Below are 16,595 nucleotides of genomic sequence, written 5' to 3'. Positions count from 1 at the left end.
AAAAAGTTTAACTACATCAGTTACCCAACATGGATACATATGCTATAATGTTATTGTTTTAGTTAAATAAAATGTTTCAAATGCTCTTTTGTCTTCTTTTTTGTAACTTTACAACAACTTTAACAGTAGACATGGTGAGCTTGTTTCTCCACTAGGGATCTAATCCCCGCCCCTCCTTCACAACTCCTCTCCACCCCTCTCCACCACCAACTGTCTCTACTGAAGCGCCTGGAGACCACCTGGGCAACACAAAATACATAATAAAAACAAGAAAAAAATCAAACAAAGCAATAATCTGCCTCCCACAAACACATTTAAACGGTTAGAGAAAGTTTAGTAAGCCAAAGGCCTAATTGTTTTAATAATTTTTATTGGTTTTTCCATATATGCATCCTCTAACAATATTTTTCTAACAATTTTCCATATTCTCCTCCCCCCTCCCCTGGACTTCCCTCATACTCCCATTTTGTTTTATTTCCATATTGTTCACCCTGCATATTGTTCCCCCCAAATTTCCCCAATACATATACAGTAATCTTATTTTTTATTACTTTTAAAAAGCCAAAGACCTGATTGTTATGTTGTACTTACTCAAACACCCTTTCAAATTCATAGCCAATCACCACTCACCCCCAGAAACTGAAACTGCCCCCTCTCCCCAGCTAACATTGCCTTAAATCTATCATGATATGAACTTGACTTACTATTATTAGATTATTTGCTTTGTTAGAGGAGTAGACAACTTTAAATCCAACACCAGAATATGGCACCCAAATATTAAGCAAACATGCACAAAGAATTTCTAAGAGTCTCATGCTGGCTTCCTCAAACTCGGCTCTGCAGATGTTTTGGGACTACAACTCCCATGATCCTTAGCTCTCAGGACCAGTTGTCAGGGATGATGGGAATTGTAGTCTCAAAACATCTGGAGGGCCACATTTGAGGAGCCCTGGTCTCATGGGAGAGCCAGTGTAGTATATTGCCTAGAGTATGACTACACCCTGGGAGACCTGGGTTCAAATCCCTACTTGGCCATGAAGCTCACTGGGCGATCTTGGGGAGTCTAACCTACCTCACAGTTATTGTCACAACTGAAAAGGAGGTGAAGAACCATGGAACCCCACAAGAACATAACAAGAAAGGAGATTCTGACTAAACATCAAGAAGATCCATTGCAGTTGGTTAGACTAGATGACCCTCAAGATCCCCCCCAAAGCTACTATTCTATAACTCCAGGATTTCCCCCGCTGTGAGTTCTTTCATGGGAAGTGAAATTTCCTTCCAGCTGAAGCTCTCCACACATTCTAAGTTCTATTCAGGTTTCTCCATTGTATGAATTCTTTGGTGGGAAGTAAGGCGATCCTTCCGACTGAAACTCTTTCCACATTCCAAGCATTGATATGGCTTCTCCCCTGTATGAATTATTTGGTGGCAGGTGAGATGGTACCTGTCGCTGAAGCTCTTTCCACACTCCCTGCATTGAAATGGTTTCTCCTTAGTGTGAATTCTCTGATGTCGAAGGAACCCTTTTCGTGTAGGAAAACACTTCTCACATTCCAGGCACTGAAAGGGTTTCTCCCCTGTATGAATTCTTTGGTGGGAAGTAAGGCTATACTTCCGACTGAAGCTCTTTCCACATTCCAAGCATTGATATGCCTTCTCCCCTGTGTGCATTATTTGGTGGGAAGTGAGATGGGACCTGTCGCTGAAGCTCTTTCCACACTCTTGGCATTGAAATGGTTTCTCCCCAGTGTGAATTCTCTGATGTCGACGGAAGTGTTTCTTTGTAGTAAACCTCTTCTCGCATTCCAAGCACTGATATGGTTTCTCCCCTGTATGCATTCGGAGGTGAGAAGTGAGACTGTCCTTCAAGAAGAAGCTCTTCCCACATTCCGCACACTGGTATGGTTCCTCTCCGCTGTGAATACTCTGATGTCGACGGAAGTATCTGCTTGTAGGGAAAGACTCCCCACAGTCCAAGCACTTATAGGGTTTCTCCCCTGTATGAATTCTTTGATGGGAAGCGAGACATGAGCTCCGCCTGAAGCTCTTCCCACAGTCCAAGCACTGATATGGTTTCTCCCCAGTGTGAATTGTCTTATGTCGATGGCAGTCTCTTCTTGTAGCAAAGAACTTCTTACATTCCAGGCACTGAAATGGTTTCTCCCCTGTATGAATTATTCGATGGGAAGTGAGATAGGTCCTCTTCCTGAAGCTCTTCCCACACTCCAAGCACTGATAGGGTTTCTCCCCACTGTGAATTCTCTTATGTTGGTGTAAGTTTCTTCCTGTAGTAAAGGACTTATCACATTCCAGGCACTGAAATGGTTTCTCCCCTGTATGAATTCTTTGATGGGAAGTGAGACTTCCCTTTTGATTGAAGCTCTTCCCACATTCCAAGCACAGAAATGGTTTCTCCCCTTTATGAATTCTTTGATGGAAAATGAGACTTTCCTTCAAGGTGAATCTCATTCCACACTCTTGGCACTGAAATGGTTTCTCCCGAGTGTGAATTTTCTGATGTCGCCATAACTTATTTCTTCCAGCAAAGCACTTTGTGCATTTCAAGCACTGATATGGTTTCTCCCCTGTATGACTATTTAGATGGGAAGTAAGACGTTCCTTCCTGGAAAAGTTCTTTCCACATTCCAAACATCGATAGGGTTTCTTCCCAATAGGATTTCTTTGATGGGAAGTGGCATGGGAACTCTCACTTAAGTTCTCTCCACACTCCAAATATTGATATGGCTTCTCCACTGTGTGGATTTTGTCATGTTGTCCCTTTTTCTTAATTTCTAATTCATCACCACCTGCAACCAAGAGAGGAACAGATCAGAGTCTAAGAAAGAAATGGAGTTCCCAGTTTTTGAATAAGGCTTATGAACACTTGTGATAAAGGAAGATCTGAAGATGGGAAGTCTTACTGCAGAGTTCACTGGCTTTGATGACTGACGTTCACTGACATATTTATGGGAAATTCAGATTCAAAAAGCCCAATCCTGTCTGGGATGAAATTTCTTTGGCTCAGTCATTGAACCAACTCCATCTGCAAGGTCAGAAGTCTATTTGAATATGAACTGTATTCTCGGTCTACCAATTACCTAGCATCCAGGGAAGAATTAAAGTGCTGGGTAATGACAGAATCCTAAATGGGCCTGGAAAATATCTAAAAAAACTTAAAACTAACTAATTTCAAAAGATTAAAATGAATATTTTAATCAAAGAATGCTTTGATGGTGTTTCCTGCTTGGCAGGGGGTTGGACTGGATGGCCCTTGTGGTCTCTTCCAACTCTATGATTCTATGATTCTATGAATATATAGTTCTGAAACTTTGCCTTTAACTTCTAAGCTACACTGTTCGTAAATCCCCGTTCTCTGTTTTTCCTATGCGGAACGGACTAAAAACTGATGGTAAGTTTTTAAAAGTGCAGAGAAGCAGAGATGATCAAAGGAGGAGAACTAATAAATCATAATTAGTACATCACAGCAAAGACAACAATGAATGCCAAGGGATGAGATGTACAAAATGGCCGGAAAGGTTTGAGAGAGACTGCAGAGAAGAAAATGGACAGAATCTGTTGGGGGAAAACCTGAGACAGCAGTAGATGAAGAAAAGCCCACAGCATTACAACTGTAGGAAGGAAGGAAGGAAGGAAGGAAGGAAGGAAGGAAGGAAGGAAGGAAGGAAGGAAGGAAGCTGTTCGAAAGCCAGAAAAGATTTATGGATGATATATGGTGGCAAAGACTGTGGAATGAGCAGGAAATTAACACACAGGCAGAAAAAGCTTCTCATCTATTGGAACTCAGTTTGGAGAAAGACTGGAGGAAATGGCGTAAAAAGAACTTGTTTCCTTTTTCTTTGAACTGCAATGATCAATTGGAAATAGGACCATATTTTATGGCACTATGTTTGCTTTTAGGAAGACACAGTAGGCAAATAAGTAGGAAGTACAATATGATAAAGATTTCTCAGAACCCTTGACGAGAATTCATCATAATGAAGTGGAGAAAGGCCATACTGGAAATTTTATGAGAACAACACATGAACTTTCTGATAAAGGGTAAAGGTGAAGCCGAGAAGGGAAGATTGAGAAATACCATCTTGCAGAATGAGAAAAGACTGGATATCAATAAAGCCAGAAGTTGTTCTGGAATGCATAATTTGAATATTTTGAATAATTGTTATACACATAACTGACAGACAGAGAAGCAGATGACACTCGTTTCATTCATATTTTATCTTGTTTCTTATCTTGTTTTCCCTATGACTTTTAATTTTTGATAATTTTGTCAATTTTATCAATTGTCTGGAATAAAGATATAAAGAGCCTGGGCTTATTATACTCCAATTTTTGTTTCTTCTCTTCCTTTCCTTTTTCTCTTTTCTGGAAACTTTTCTATCTTTCTTTTTCATAATACATTGACTTTTATTTTAAGTGGAAAACATCTTTTTAAAATAATAAGTCCCTTTGCTACACAAAAAAAAATCCACAAAAACAAGGTCCTGGCAGAAGCGACTTCCACTTCCCTGAACACTCAGAAAGCCTGTCCACATCCTGACCCAGAAGTGGAGGAACAATATTCACAGACAAAACAGTCCCTAGCCCTCCATGCAAGGTGAGTTTTGGGGGTGTGAGAATCCCAGGTGCTCTAGGGGGCAACATTGGGACCCATCAAAATATGGGAGGTTTGTCCCAGAGAAATATCTATTGAACTCCAAAAGAGATATGATGACCCAACAGGGAACTTTACCAAGAGAGATCATGGTCCTACAAGTCTCCTCCATGACGTCCTGATGCAGAGCTCTCTGGGCAGGATCCAGCAACGCCCACTCCTCAGCCGTGAAACAAACAGCGACATCTTCAAAAGAAACTGAAGCCTGAAAGAAAAATATCCTTCTCTTAGGCAGCATAAAGGTTATTTCCTGCACATTTTGATTATTGATGCTTCTTATAATGCTTTAATGGAATTCTTTCATAGTGTATTTTAATGATAGGTATGAATCTTAGTGAAAATGGGTGGAACTCCACCTTGTTTTATTCAGATCATTCTCTCTGTGCATCCAGTTTGCCAAATGGAAGAACCACTCTCTCCTCTCCCTGAGTTTTGTTCTGGAATGGAAAGACTCTCCAGATGTCCTAAAAACAATTTGTAATAAATAATGCTAGTGACATTCAGAGTTAAGGTGAAGGGGCTACTCATTATCCTTAGTGCATAAACCTTCATTAATGGCATTTTGAGCTTTTGTTAAGGGCAGCTTTGACAGAAGCAATGAGGAGGGGAGAGAAATGCCTTGTCTCCCCCACCCTCAGCCTCTCCCCCCCCCAAGGCTCCTTCCCCCTACCTGATCCGGTTCCTCAGCCGCTGCTTCCCCTCCACCAGGATGAAGAGATGGAGGAGGAGGTCTTGCCAGCATCCTTCTTTCACCTGCGAGAGACAAAGGGAAGTGGGGAGACAGGAGGAGTTTGTCTACCAGTTACCTAGTGTCCAGGGAAGAATTAAACTGCTCAGTAATGACAGAATTCTAAATAGGTCTGGAAAATAGATTTTAAAAATCTCAAAACTAACTACTAGTGATTTCATAAGATTCATAAATCTCCTTTCACTGTTTTTCCTCTGCGGAATGGACTGAAAACCGATGCTCACTTTTTATACCGTATATTCCGGCGTATATACAGTGAGAGATTTCACCTTCTTGGGCTCCTTGATCACTGCAGATGGTGACAGCAGTCACGAAATTAAAAGACGCCTACTTCTTGGGAGAAAAGCAATGACAAACCTAGACAGCATCTTAAAAAGCAGAGACATCACCTTGCCGACAAAGGTCCGTATAGTTAAATCTATGGTTTTCCCAGTAGTGATGTATGGAAGTGAGAGCTGGACCATAAAGAAGGCTGATCGCCGAAGAATTGATGCTTTTGAACTGTGGTGCTGGAGGAGACTCTTGAGAGTCCCATGGACTGCAAGAAGATCAAACCTATCCATTCTTAAGGAAATCAGCCCTGAGTGCTCCCTGGAAGGACAGATCGTGAAGCTGAGGCTCCAATACTTTGGCCACCTCATGAGAAGAGAAGAATCCTTGGAAAAGACCCTGATGTTGGGAAAGATTGAGGGCACAAGGAGAAGGGGACGTCAGAGGACAAGATGGTTGGTCAGTGTTCTCGAAGCTACGAACATGAGTCTGACCAAACTGCGGGAGGCAGTGCAAGACAGGAGTGCCTGGCGTGCTCTGGTCCATGGGGTCACGAAGAGTCGGACACGACTAAACAACAACATTCCGGCGTATAAGACGACTGGGCATATAAGACGACTCCCAACTTTTCCAGTTAAAATATAGAGTTTGGTATATACTCGCCGTATAAGACTACCCCTCTTCCACCGCACCGCACACCAAATAAAAATTAAAGAAACATCAGGTTTGATTTCAACATGGTAATTTTAATTCAAATGTTTATGACATGCAGGTACTTAGCAGGAAAACTGTCGCTTATAAACATAAGGCTGTTTGTCATCAACCATGTAAACATAAAACAGTGCAAGTGGATTAAACTTTTCCTACTTCACTCTAAAGCTGAAAGGAAGGATAAGACAATAAACCCATGGGAGCTGCCACACTGTTTGTTTTCTAAGCTGTCAACCAAACTGGAACTGATGGTGATAGGAGGAAGATAACAAACGAGAGAGAGAGAGAGAGAGAGAGAGAGAGAGAGCAGGTGCCGGGCAAGTCCCTGGCGAGTTAGCAACTCCCCTCATAAGTGCAAGCTATGGTATTTTTACAGGTTTTGCCGGCATGACAGTTTCCCTTTAAAAGCCTTCAAAATCCTACTGTTTGTCATCTGATATCATAAGTCCATCAATGACATCTTGTGATACGTTTGTGAGGCAGTCATCGTATGGATCGAATTCTGTATCATCAGATGGTGTGGTCTCAGCTCCGTCTTCCTCTTCATCTTGCCACAAGTAGTCGTCCTCCATACCATCTAATGAATTTGATATGCCACATTGCTTGAAAGACTTGATTACTGTATCTGCATCAATATCATTCCAGGCTTCTATGACAAACTTGCACAAAACATCAAACTGTGGAGCACGCAGGTTTCCTCCTTTTGTGAATGACTTTTCGCCGCTAACCATCCATTCATTCCACTGTTCTAAAACACGATCTTTAAATGGCTTGTTTAGGCACATATCCAGTGGCTGTACCAACGATGTCAATCCTGCAGGAATAACTGCCGCATCTGTGTTTAGTCTTGCAAGCCTTTGCTTGGTGCTGGGAGTTAAATGAGCCCTGAACATATCCCACACCAGGAGACTACGTTTTTGAAGAAGTCCACCTGGTCGCCTGCTCCATACATGATCAAGCCATAGCTTTACCCCTTCTTCATCCATCCAGCCGTTTTCATTCACATGCACAAAACAACCAGCAGGGAACTTGAGTTTCGGCATTGTTTTTCTTTTAAAAACAATCATTGGTCTCAGTTTGGCGCCACCAGCTGTACATCCTAGGACCACGGTAAAACTGGACTTCTCATGTCCTGTTGTTTTAATTGAAATTGTTTTTTCGCCTTTTTGATGGACAGTTTTATTTCCAACCATATCAAAATTCATTAGAGTTTCATCCATATTTCCAATACTACTTAACGCGTAGCCGTGTTTAGTGCGCTGTTGTATTACGTAGCGATGGAAACGATTTACTTTGCTATCAAGATCTGCAGGTAATTTTTGGGCAATGTTCATCTTTTGCCTCAGGACCACAGCATGCCTTCTCAGGAATCTAGAACACCAGGACGCAGTGGCCTTAAATCTCTTGCTGTGATCTGGGTTAGATTTGGCCCACTGAAGTGCAAACAAACATATTTGATTTCGGGTCACCACATAACCGTTTTGGCGATGCTCCTTCACCATGTCTGCTACATGTTTTTCGAGTTCTGGCCAATGTGGGGTGCCTCTTCTTAATGCACACTTACCCCTTGGCATGCTCTTTAATGCTTTTTCATGCGCTTTCCAGTCCCGAACCATCTTTTCTGTTACTCCATATTGTCTTGCAGCAGCGCAGTTATTATGTTCCATGGCAAATTTTACAACTTTAAGTTTGAAGCTGGCTTCATATTTCTTTCTTCTTGCTGGTGGGGCCACGATGGGGTGTTGACTGCAGTCCTCAGGAGCGAGACCTGAGAGGCAGAGAATGTTTTAGAAATATGGAAGAGCCGCCTCCTTGGTTGCCTTCATTCTCTTGGTGGGGAGGACGGGGCCAGCCCAGAGCCCACCAAAGGCATATTGCCAAGACTTCCCTTTAACCTGAAACTGGGCACAAGATTCAATATCTGGGGTTAAGCCCAGTTCCCCATATCAATCTCAGATGCATCTATGGTAGATGGGACTGGGAATGTAAGATGGACAAATGGCCTTGCTTGGTCTAGAAGGCCTGTGGGGAGAACTGGGTTTCATTGAAACTCGATGGCCTTTTCTCCACATCCTTTTCTGGGAGAGCTGCCCTTTCGTCATCGCTTCTCGCCCCCCCCGCCCTGTTTTGGAGGCATTTCCACTCACCCCAGTGACCCCACGGTTCCTTTTCCCTGGCAGGATTCCAGAGGGCTGAGGTGCTCCTTCCACCTACCCAGAAAGAGCTGCCGAGTCAGCACTTGCAGAGCAGAGAGACAACAGCCACCTGCCTTCTCTTGCAGGAAAGACCTTGGGAGGGCGGGGCTTGTGCTCTGGAGGACCTGTCCATGGATTTCATTTCCTATCCTCTCTAGGACTCTTTCTCAGTTCCTTTTAACCCTTGGCAAGCCAAGCACACCCAGCTCAGCCCCCCTCCCACTCGAAAGCAGGGAGAGCAGATTATCTGGTGCCGGCATGGTGGAGGCGGGCAAGGGCTGCGCTGCCGGCGGGGCTGGAGGGTAAACTTTACGTTTATTGCACTCTCCATTCTTCCGTGTTTGCAAGCAGCGCCCGCTGCGCTTCGACTCTGGGGGGATGGCGGTGGCGATGCTTGCTCGCTTGGCTCGGGGAAACGGGTGGGCGGGCGGGCGAAGGAAGCTCCTTGGCTCCGGAGAGCAGCCAGGCAGTGGAGGCGGTTAATTCCGGCAGGTCCTCCTGCGCGCCTGGAGCACCATAGCGCAGCTCAGTGGCAGGCAGGCAGGTAGGTAGCAACAGCCCCGGAGAGCACAAGGGAAGTTTTTAATGTTTAATGCTGTACTGTTTTAATATTCGGTTGGAAGCCGCCCAGAGTGGCTGGGGAAACCCAGCCAGATGGGCGGGGTATAAATAATAAATTTATTATTATTATTATTATTATTATTATTATTATTATTATTATTATTATTATTATCCAGGTGCCTTTTGGCTTTTTTGAAGGTGGCAGACTCATCCACAGTGTGGGGCAGTGGCAGGCGCAGGCTCCCACTGCAGCGACCGCAGATTCTCCAGTCCGACTCGTAGTACCCGGCGTATAAGACGACCCCCAACTTTTGAGACGATTTTGTGGGGTTAAAAAGTTGTCTTATACGACGGGATATACGGTAAGTGCAGAGAAGCGGAGTCGATCAAGGGAGGAGAACTAACAGATCCTAATTAGTAATTCATAACGAAAATAACACGGAATGCCTTTTGATTTTTGATATGCCATAACCAGCAGGTAAGATATGAAATGAAATGAAATGAAATGTGCAGAATGGCTGGAGAGGTTTGAGAGAGACTGCAGATGAGAGAATGGACAGAATCTGTTGGAATAAAACCTGAGACAGCAGTAGATGAAGAAAAGTCAGAAGCCGGAAGGGATTTATGGATGGTTTATGGTGGCAAAGAAGCAGAAGATGCTCCTTTCCTTTTTACAAGAATTTGTTTCTTATCTTCTTTTCCCTATGACTAGAAGTTGTTCTGGAATGCATAATTTGAATATTTTGAATAATTGTTATATACATAATTGGCAGACAGAGAAGCAGAATACGCTCTTCTTTATATTTTATCTTGTTTCTTATCCTGTTTTCCCCGATTTTTAATTTTTGTTAGTTTTCTGTCAACTTCAACTACATGTGTGTTTTATTTTTTGAATTTTCATTTCTTGGATAAGGGAGGTGATGGAGAGAAGCTGAAGGGCTGAGGAAAGGGGACGAGGCTCCCAGGTGAGAGCTGGGAGGGTTCGCTCTTCTGGGTCTGAAATAAGGATATAAAGAGCTTGGGCTTATTATACTTTGTTAAAAAATAAAAAGTCCCTTTGCTCAACCAAAGAATGGACAGAAACTAAAATCTGACAGAAGCGACTTCCACTTCTCTGAACACTCATAAAGCCTGTCCACATCCTGATCCTTGTGCAAAAAGGCAGAAGTGGAGGAACAATATTCACAGACAAAACAGTCCCTAGCCCTCCATGCAAGGTGAGCTGTGTGTGTGAGAGAATCGCAGGTGATCTAGGGGGCAACGTTGGGATCCATCAAAATATGGGAAGTTTGTCCCAGAGAAATATCTATTGAACTCCAAAAGAGATATGGTGACCCAAAAGGGAACTTTACCAAGAGAGATCATGATCCTACAAGTCTCCTCCATGACGTCCTGATGCAGAGCTCTCTGGGCAGGATCCAGCAACGCCCACTCCTCAGCCGTGAAACAAACAGCGACATCTTCAAAAGAAACTGAAGCCTGAAAGAAAAATATCCTCTTAGGCAGCATAAAGGTTATTTCCTGCACGGTGCTCATTTGCTTCCTGCCTGGATTGTTTTAATGGGATTGGTCTGCTGCACATTTTGATTATTGATGCTTCTTATAATGCTTTAATTGAGTTCTTTCATAGTGTATTTTAATGATGGGTATGAATCTTAGTGAAAATGGGTGGAACTCCACCTTGTTTTATTCAGATCATTCTCTCTGTGCATCCAGTTTGCCAAATGGAAGAACCACTCTCTCCTCTCCCTGAGTTTTGTTCTGGAATGGAAAGACTCTCCAGATGTCCTAAAAACAATTTGTAATAAATAATGCTAGTGACATTCAGAGTTAAGGTGAAGTGTCTACTCATTATCCTCAGTGCATAAACCTTCATTAATGGCATTTTGAGCTTTTGTTAAGGGCAGCTTTGACAGAAGCAATGAGGAGGGGAGAGAAATGCCTTGTCTCCCCCACCCTCAGCCTCTCTCCCCCAAGGCTCCTTCCCCCTACCTGATCCGGTTCCTCAGCCGCTGCTTCCCCTCCACCAGGATGAAGAGATGGATGAGGAGGTCTTGCTGGCATCCTTCTTTCACCTGCGAGAGACAAAGGGAAGTGGGGAGACAGGAGAGCAAGATGCTTCTTCTCTCAGAGGTGCATTTGGGAGTTTGTCTTCATTTCATATTTTAGTTATGTCTAAATACATCCCCTCTCCTTTGGCCTCTTGGCCCCAAGTGTCCTGCCCAAAATACTGAAAGAACCCAGAGTAGTTTGAGAATCGCCAGAATGTGACCACACAGAGGAAAAGCTCCTTCCTCCTTACCCAGCGGCCTCTCTCTGGTGTCCAGCGAAGTCCTCTCTGCCTCAGAGGAATCAGGACCCATTTCTGCAGACAGATCCTTTCCCTGAAAGAGCAACAAGGATTTGTAATAGAGAATGTAGTAGACAAGGGTTAGAAATGGAATGGCTGGGACCAAAAATTGGGGGGTATCCAATGTCATTGCAAAAAAAGGATGGGATTTAGGGATGTTCTCCCTCCTGTTTGGAGCCCCTTGGGAGTATCCAGAGGAAAGTCTCTCTTACCTGCTTTCTCTCTTCCTGCTTTCTCTCCTCTGCCTGACTCAGGAGGAACCCTTCGGCCAGGGCCACTGCCTGGGAACTGGTCTCTGCTCCGCATTCCCTCACCCAGCTCTCCATCTCCGGGGGAAGGACAGCCAGGAACTGCTCCAAGATCACCAGGTCCAGCATCTCAGCTTTTGTGTGCCTTTCTGGCTTCAGCCACTGGTGGCAAAGGTGGTAGAGTCGGCTGCAAACCTCTCGGGGTCCTTTGGCCTCCTGGTAGCAGAACTCCCTGAACCTCTGGCTCTGCACCTCTGAATGAAGGGTGTCTTCCTCACCCAGTGTCTTCTGCATGGAGCTTTCCCAGAATCCCCCACTGCTCCCAGTTCCCATAGCATGGCCTCTTCCTTCTCCAGGGCCAGCCAAGTCTTGCTCATCCATCTTTAGGAAGGAATCTCTTTTTTTCTTTGGCCAAGTTTTGTCTGTCTGATTTAGAGGTGCTGGAAAATACTGCAAAGCAAACATATCATTCTGTTATGAAACTGGCACACTGCCAGCAGAATTATTATTTATTTATTTATTTATACCCCGCCCATCTGGCTAGGTTTCCCCCAGCCACTCTGGGCAGCTTCCAACAGAAGTATTAAAATACAATAATTTATTAAACATTAAAAGCTTCCCTAAACAGGGCTGCCTTCAGATGTCTTCTAAAAGCCTGGTAGTTGTTTTTCTTTTTGACATCTGGTGGGAGGGTGTTCCACAGGGCAGGTGCCACTACCAAGAAGGCCCTCTGCCTGGTTCCCTGCAACTTGGCTTCTCACAACCGCCAGAAGGCCCTCGGTACTGGACCTCAGTGTCTGGGCAGAACGATGGGGGTGGAGATGCTCCTTGAGGTATTGAGAAGAAGAAGGTCCCCTGAGCAAGTGTGGATGAGTCTTACTAGGAACCAGAGTATGACTACATCACAGGCCGGACTCTGAGCTTTCTTGAAGAATGAAAGGAAGAAGAAGAAATCCTCTCGCCCTCCTAGGGGGAAAGTGACCAGGCCAAAAGTGGAGGCAAATGAAGGGGTTTCTGTGAGAGGAATTTGCCTGGTGGCTCCTGACTTTCAATGTTTTCAGCCCGGGAGTAAAATCAGCACTTTGCATCTCCAACATCCTCCAGACAGACTGCTGGGGTGGGATCCCTTTTTCTCTGTTCTGAGGGTCAGATCCTGATCTGGCCAACCCCCTGAGGCCCAAGTGGGTGAGGCCAAAGTTCATGTAGGCCGGACCAAAGGACAGCACTAAGAAACAACTGCAATGTTGTGTTTTATTATTGAGTTTTAGTGTTATCGGCTGCTCTGGGAGCTTACGGTGAAGGGCGGGTAATGAATCATAATAATCATAAAAATAACAAAATTGTGACGTAGCTTAGCCCCCCCCCCCAGCCAGATATGCTTGGGGGTTCTCCTGGGGGGCTCAGTGACTACAGCAGGATCCCTTTCCATCTCTGACAGAGAGGACAAGGCCAGGGTCCCCCACGCTCTGGATCCCATGAGGCTATGGGGGTGCCCTCTAGGCGGACTCCTCCAAAATGCAGAGGGGCTGGGTTCCCTCTCTTTATTCGTGGCATCTCTCCGCCCTCCTTTTCTCCAAGGGGGCATCCAAGGACCCCCCTCCTCACTGAATCCCCACAACCTTGAGAACACATCTAATTCCCCTCTTAGAACAGCTGCTTTGGTGGCCAGTTCATTTCCTGGCCCAGTTCAGAGGCTCACACTGGGCACCCCAAACACCAGAACATCAGCAGGACTGGGGTGCAAGAGCCCCTCTCTTTCCCTGGGATTCAGACAAGAGCTCAGCCCTCCCGCCGGACGCCAAGCAGAGCCCCTCCTCCTCCCTGCACTGGTCCCAGCCCTGCATCCTGGGGCAGGGAGTTCCATAGGCTTGACTCTGCACCGCAGGAAGAAGCACTTTCTCTTCTCTTTCCCCTCCCCTCTTCTAACAGTCAGGCTTTCCTTTTTATTTCTTCGGTATGCTTTCTGTCCAAATATTTCCGTCTCCCTACAACCTCTATCAGTAAATGGGGCTGATTCCTCAGTCTCGGGGGGGGGGGGTATTTTCAGGCCCTTTTCTTCCCTCCCCAAAGACCCCTCCCTTCCCAAACGGAGTTGCAGAGCTCCTGTGACCTCGCCCGCTGCCGGGCTTTGCAGAGAGGAGGGGGGCAGGAGCCTCTGCCCCTAGATTTGGGGGGGGGCTGCACCCTCCCTGCATCCCAGGGACCCCCCTCTTCTCCCCAATATTCCCTTTGCAAGATGATCAGAGACTCACCGGATTCCCGGAGGCGCCAGGGATGCAGCACGTGCAAAAGAGAGAGACAAAGGCCCCCTCCCTCGTCCTCCTCCTTTTGTAGGCAGGCAAGGAGAGGGAGGGGCTTTGGAGCGGGAGTTCCCCCCCAACCCCCCCCGCCTTTATTTCCTCTCCTCTCTGGGAATCCCACTCAGTCCCTTTTAACCCTTGGCAAGCCAGCGCCCCCAGCTCCCCCCTTCCCTCTGGTGTCCATCTCTGGGTCCTGCGCTGGGGAGTTCCACAGTTGAACTCTGCCTTGCGTGAAGAAGAGCTTAATTTTATCCAGGCATCCCCAAACTTCGGCCCTCCAGATGTTTTGGACTACAATTCCCATCTTCCCCAACCACTGGTCCTGTTAGCTAGGGATCATGGGAGTTGTAGGCCAAAACATCTGGATGGCCGCAGTTTGGGGATGCCTGATTTTATCTGTCCTGAATCTTCCAACATTCCCATTTCTTGGATGTCCTTGAATTCCACTGTTAGGAGATGGAACTCTCCATCCACTTTCTCTAGGCCAGGCTTGGCTTTTGAAAAAAAGGGGGGGAGGGGCCTCAGTAATTAGCTAATTGGGAACCACTGCTCTAAACTAAAGAGCCCCAAACGCTGGAAGCTTTCTTCATAGGAAAGTCTGCCACCCTCTTGATCATTTTGGCAGCCCTTTTATGAACCTTTCCCAACTCCTCAAATGTCCTACATGAGGAGAGGCGACTGTACCCCACATGAGGTTGCACCATAGATTTGCGACCAGTGGGGGGCTGCAGGGCTCTGTCCTGGGCCTGTTGTTGCTCAATCTCCCGATAAACGGTCTTGGATGGAGGAATTGAGGGGATCCTCATCCAATTTTCAGATGACACCAAACTGAGAGGGGCAAGTAATGGCACAGAAGACAGAATCAGGATTAAAGATTACCATTACAGATTGGAGAACTGGGGGCAAGCTAACAAAATGAATTTCCATTGGGACCATTATCAGGTTCTGCACTTAGGCAGGAAGAACCAAGTGCTCAAATATAGGATGGGGGCACCTGGCTTGCTAGCAGTGCATGTGAAAAAGATCTAGGGGTCTTGGTGGACCACAAGCTCAACATGAGTTCACAGTGTGATGGCGCTGGGGGGGGGGGGGAGGCGATGGTTCCAGTGCGTCTCGTTCCGCGCTGAGGGGCCTCAGGCGTAGCGGCCCCCTTGGGCTCATCATCCGCCAGTCGCCCACAGGGCTTCCTCCGAGGATGGAAGTCCCCTCGGGAGCGCAGCGCAAGGCAGCTCCCGCCTGCCAGCCTTTCTTCCGCCCTCGCGCCCTCCGTCCTTTCCCCACTGACCGGGAGCCCGAGGGGGAAACGCCAACAGTCGCTCGGAGCCCCATCTTCCCTCCCAGCCTCCATTCGCCTCGCGGCCGCCTGCATCAGCTTCTGCCCGGGAAAAGAAAAAGGCAAAGGCGCGCCGGGCCGGCGGAGCAGGGAAAGGTGGGGCGGGCTTGGCGAGCAAGGAGCCCCGCGCGCGCCCACAGACACAGCCCTGCCCAAGGAAGGACAGAGAAGCAGGCAGGGCCGTGGCTAGGGGGTGGCGAGGTGGGCTAAAGACTGGTCCATAAATATATCTATTTAAGAAAAATTGATTATTGCCGGAGTTCCTGGTCAGACTTTGAGGTGGGCGCAGCAGCAGCAATAGCATAGCTGCCAAGTTTTCCCTTTTCTCACGAGGAAGCCTACTCAGCATAAGGGAATTTCCCTTAAAAAGGGGATAACTTGGCAGCTATGAGCAATAGAGCCGCTCGGACGGAGACTGGCTGGCTGAACAGAAAGGGAACTGGACTGGAGGAGGCTGTGGGTGGGAAGAGCGCGCGCCCCGGTCCCGGACATACGGAAAAGGGGAGGCGGCGCCAGAAGAGAAGCGGCTCTGGCCGAGCAGAAGCCCACCTTGCCTGCCCTCTCGGCTTCTGTATGTGGGGGGGGGGGGTGCGCGCCTGGGTGTGCCAAGTGGACGGATGGTGGAGGGAGCCAGCCCAGCGCCAGCCTTCAGCCCTTGGGGGTCATCTATCTCTCTCCCACATCTTGGGGTCCATAAGGGAATAAGGGCAGATTTTTGCTTATACCTGTATCACAAACAAAATAAAAAATTCCTTAAATTAAAAACATTCCTTCCAGCAGCACCTTAAAGACCAACTAAGTTTTTTTATTTTGGTATGAGCTTTGCATGCACACGAAAGCTCATACCAAAATAAAAAACTTACTTGGTCTTTAAGGTGCTGCTGGAAGGAATGTTTTTAATTTTGTTTCGACTACGTCATAGCAACACGGCTACCTACCTGTAACTAGAATCTTGGGGTCCCTTGGAGTGCCCTTCGATTTATGACCCTCCTCCCCGCCCGCACCGTCCAGGATGAGGAGAGAAGCGGGAGAGAGAGGTTCTCTCCATCCACACACCCCGCTCCTCCTTCCTTCATCTTTATCTTGAGGAGAGAGACGAGGAGCTTCCAACCCACACTAAACTCCAGTGTGGAGAAGTCCTCTCGGTGCTTCATTCCTTCCATCGACTGGCTGCTGACACCCGATGGATCGGGCCCCACAGGCT

The 16,595-nt window shown here is 46.6% G+C and overlaps 1 protein-coding gene across 1 annotated transcript; it reads right to left on the bottom strand.

Moving 5' to 3' along the window:
* Nucleotides 1-261: 261 nt before the first annotated feature.
* Nucleotides 262-12,149, bottom strand: LOC132593027 (uncharacterized). The gene is made up of 5 exons (XM_060281411.2): nt 11,723-12,149; nt 11,463-11,544; nt 5,346-5,428; nt 4,754-4,880; nt 262-2,810 (listed from the first exon to the last, which is right to left on the bottom strand). Exons 1-5 carry the CDS (start codon nt 12,137-12,139, stop codon nt 1,312-1,314), a joined length of 2,208 nt encoding a protein of 735 aa, XP_060137394.2. The 5' UTR covers nt 12,140-12,149; the 3' UTR covers nt 262-1,311.
* Nucleotides 12,150-16,595: the final 4,446 nt, after the last annotated feature.

The sequence above is a fragment of the Zootoca vivipara genome, chromosome 12, assembly GCF_965207765.1.
Source record: "Zootoca vivipara chromosome 12, rZooViv2.hap1.1, whole genome shotgun sequence".
NCBI lineage: Eukaryota > Metazoa > Chordata > Lepidosauria > Squamata > Lacertidae > Zootoca > Zootoca vivipara.
Note: the sequence above shows the minus strand (reverse complement) of the source record. Positions and strands in the feature narration are given on the sequence as shown.

Bases quoted from the DNA above. Each gene is read 5' to 3' on its own strand.
- LOC132593027 (XM_060281411.2), bottom strand. From the start codon at position 12,139: ATGGATGAGCAAGACTTGGCTGGCCCTGGAGAAGGAAGAGGCCATGCT. The intron at 11,545-11,722 runs GTAAGAGAGACT...TTGCTCTTTCAG, and splicing joins AGCAGGAAGAGAGAAAGCAG to GGAAAGGATCTGTCTGCAGA. The intron at 2,811-4,753 runs GTAAAGTTCCCT...TCTTGGTTGCAG, and splicing joins TAGGACCATGATCTCTCTTG to GTGGTGATGAATTAGAAATT.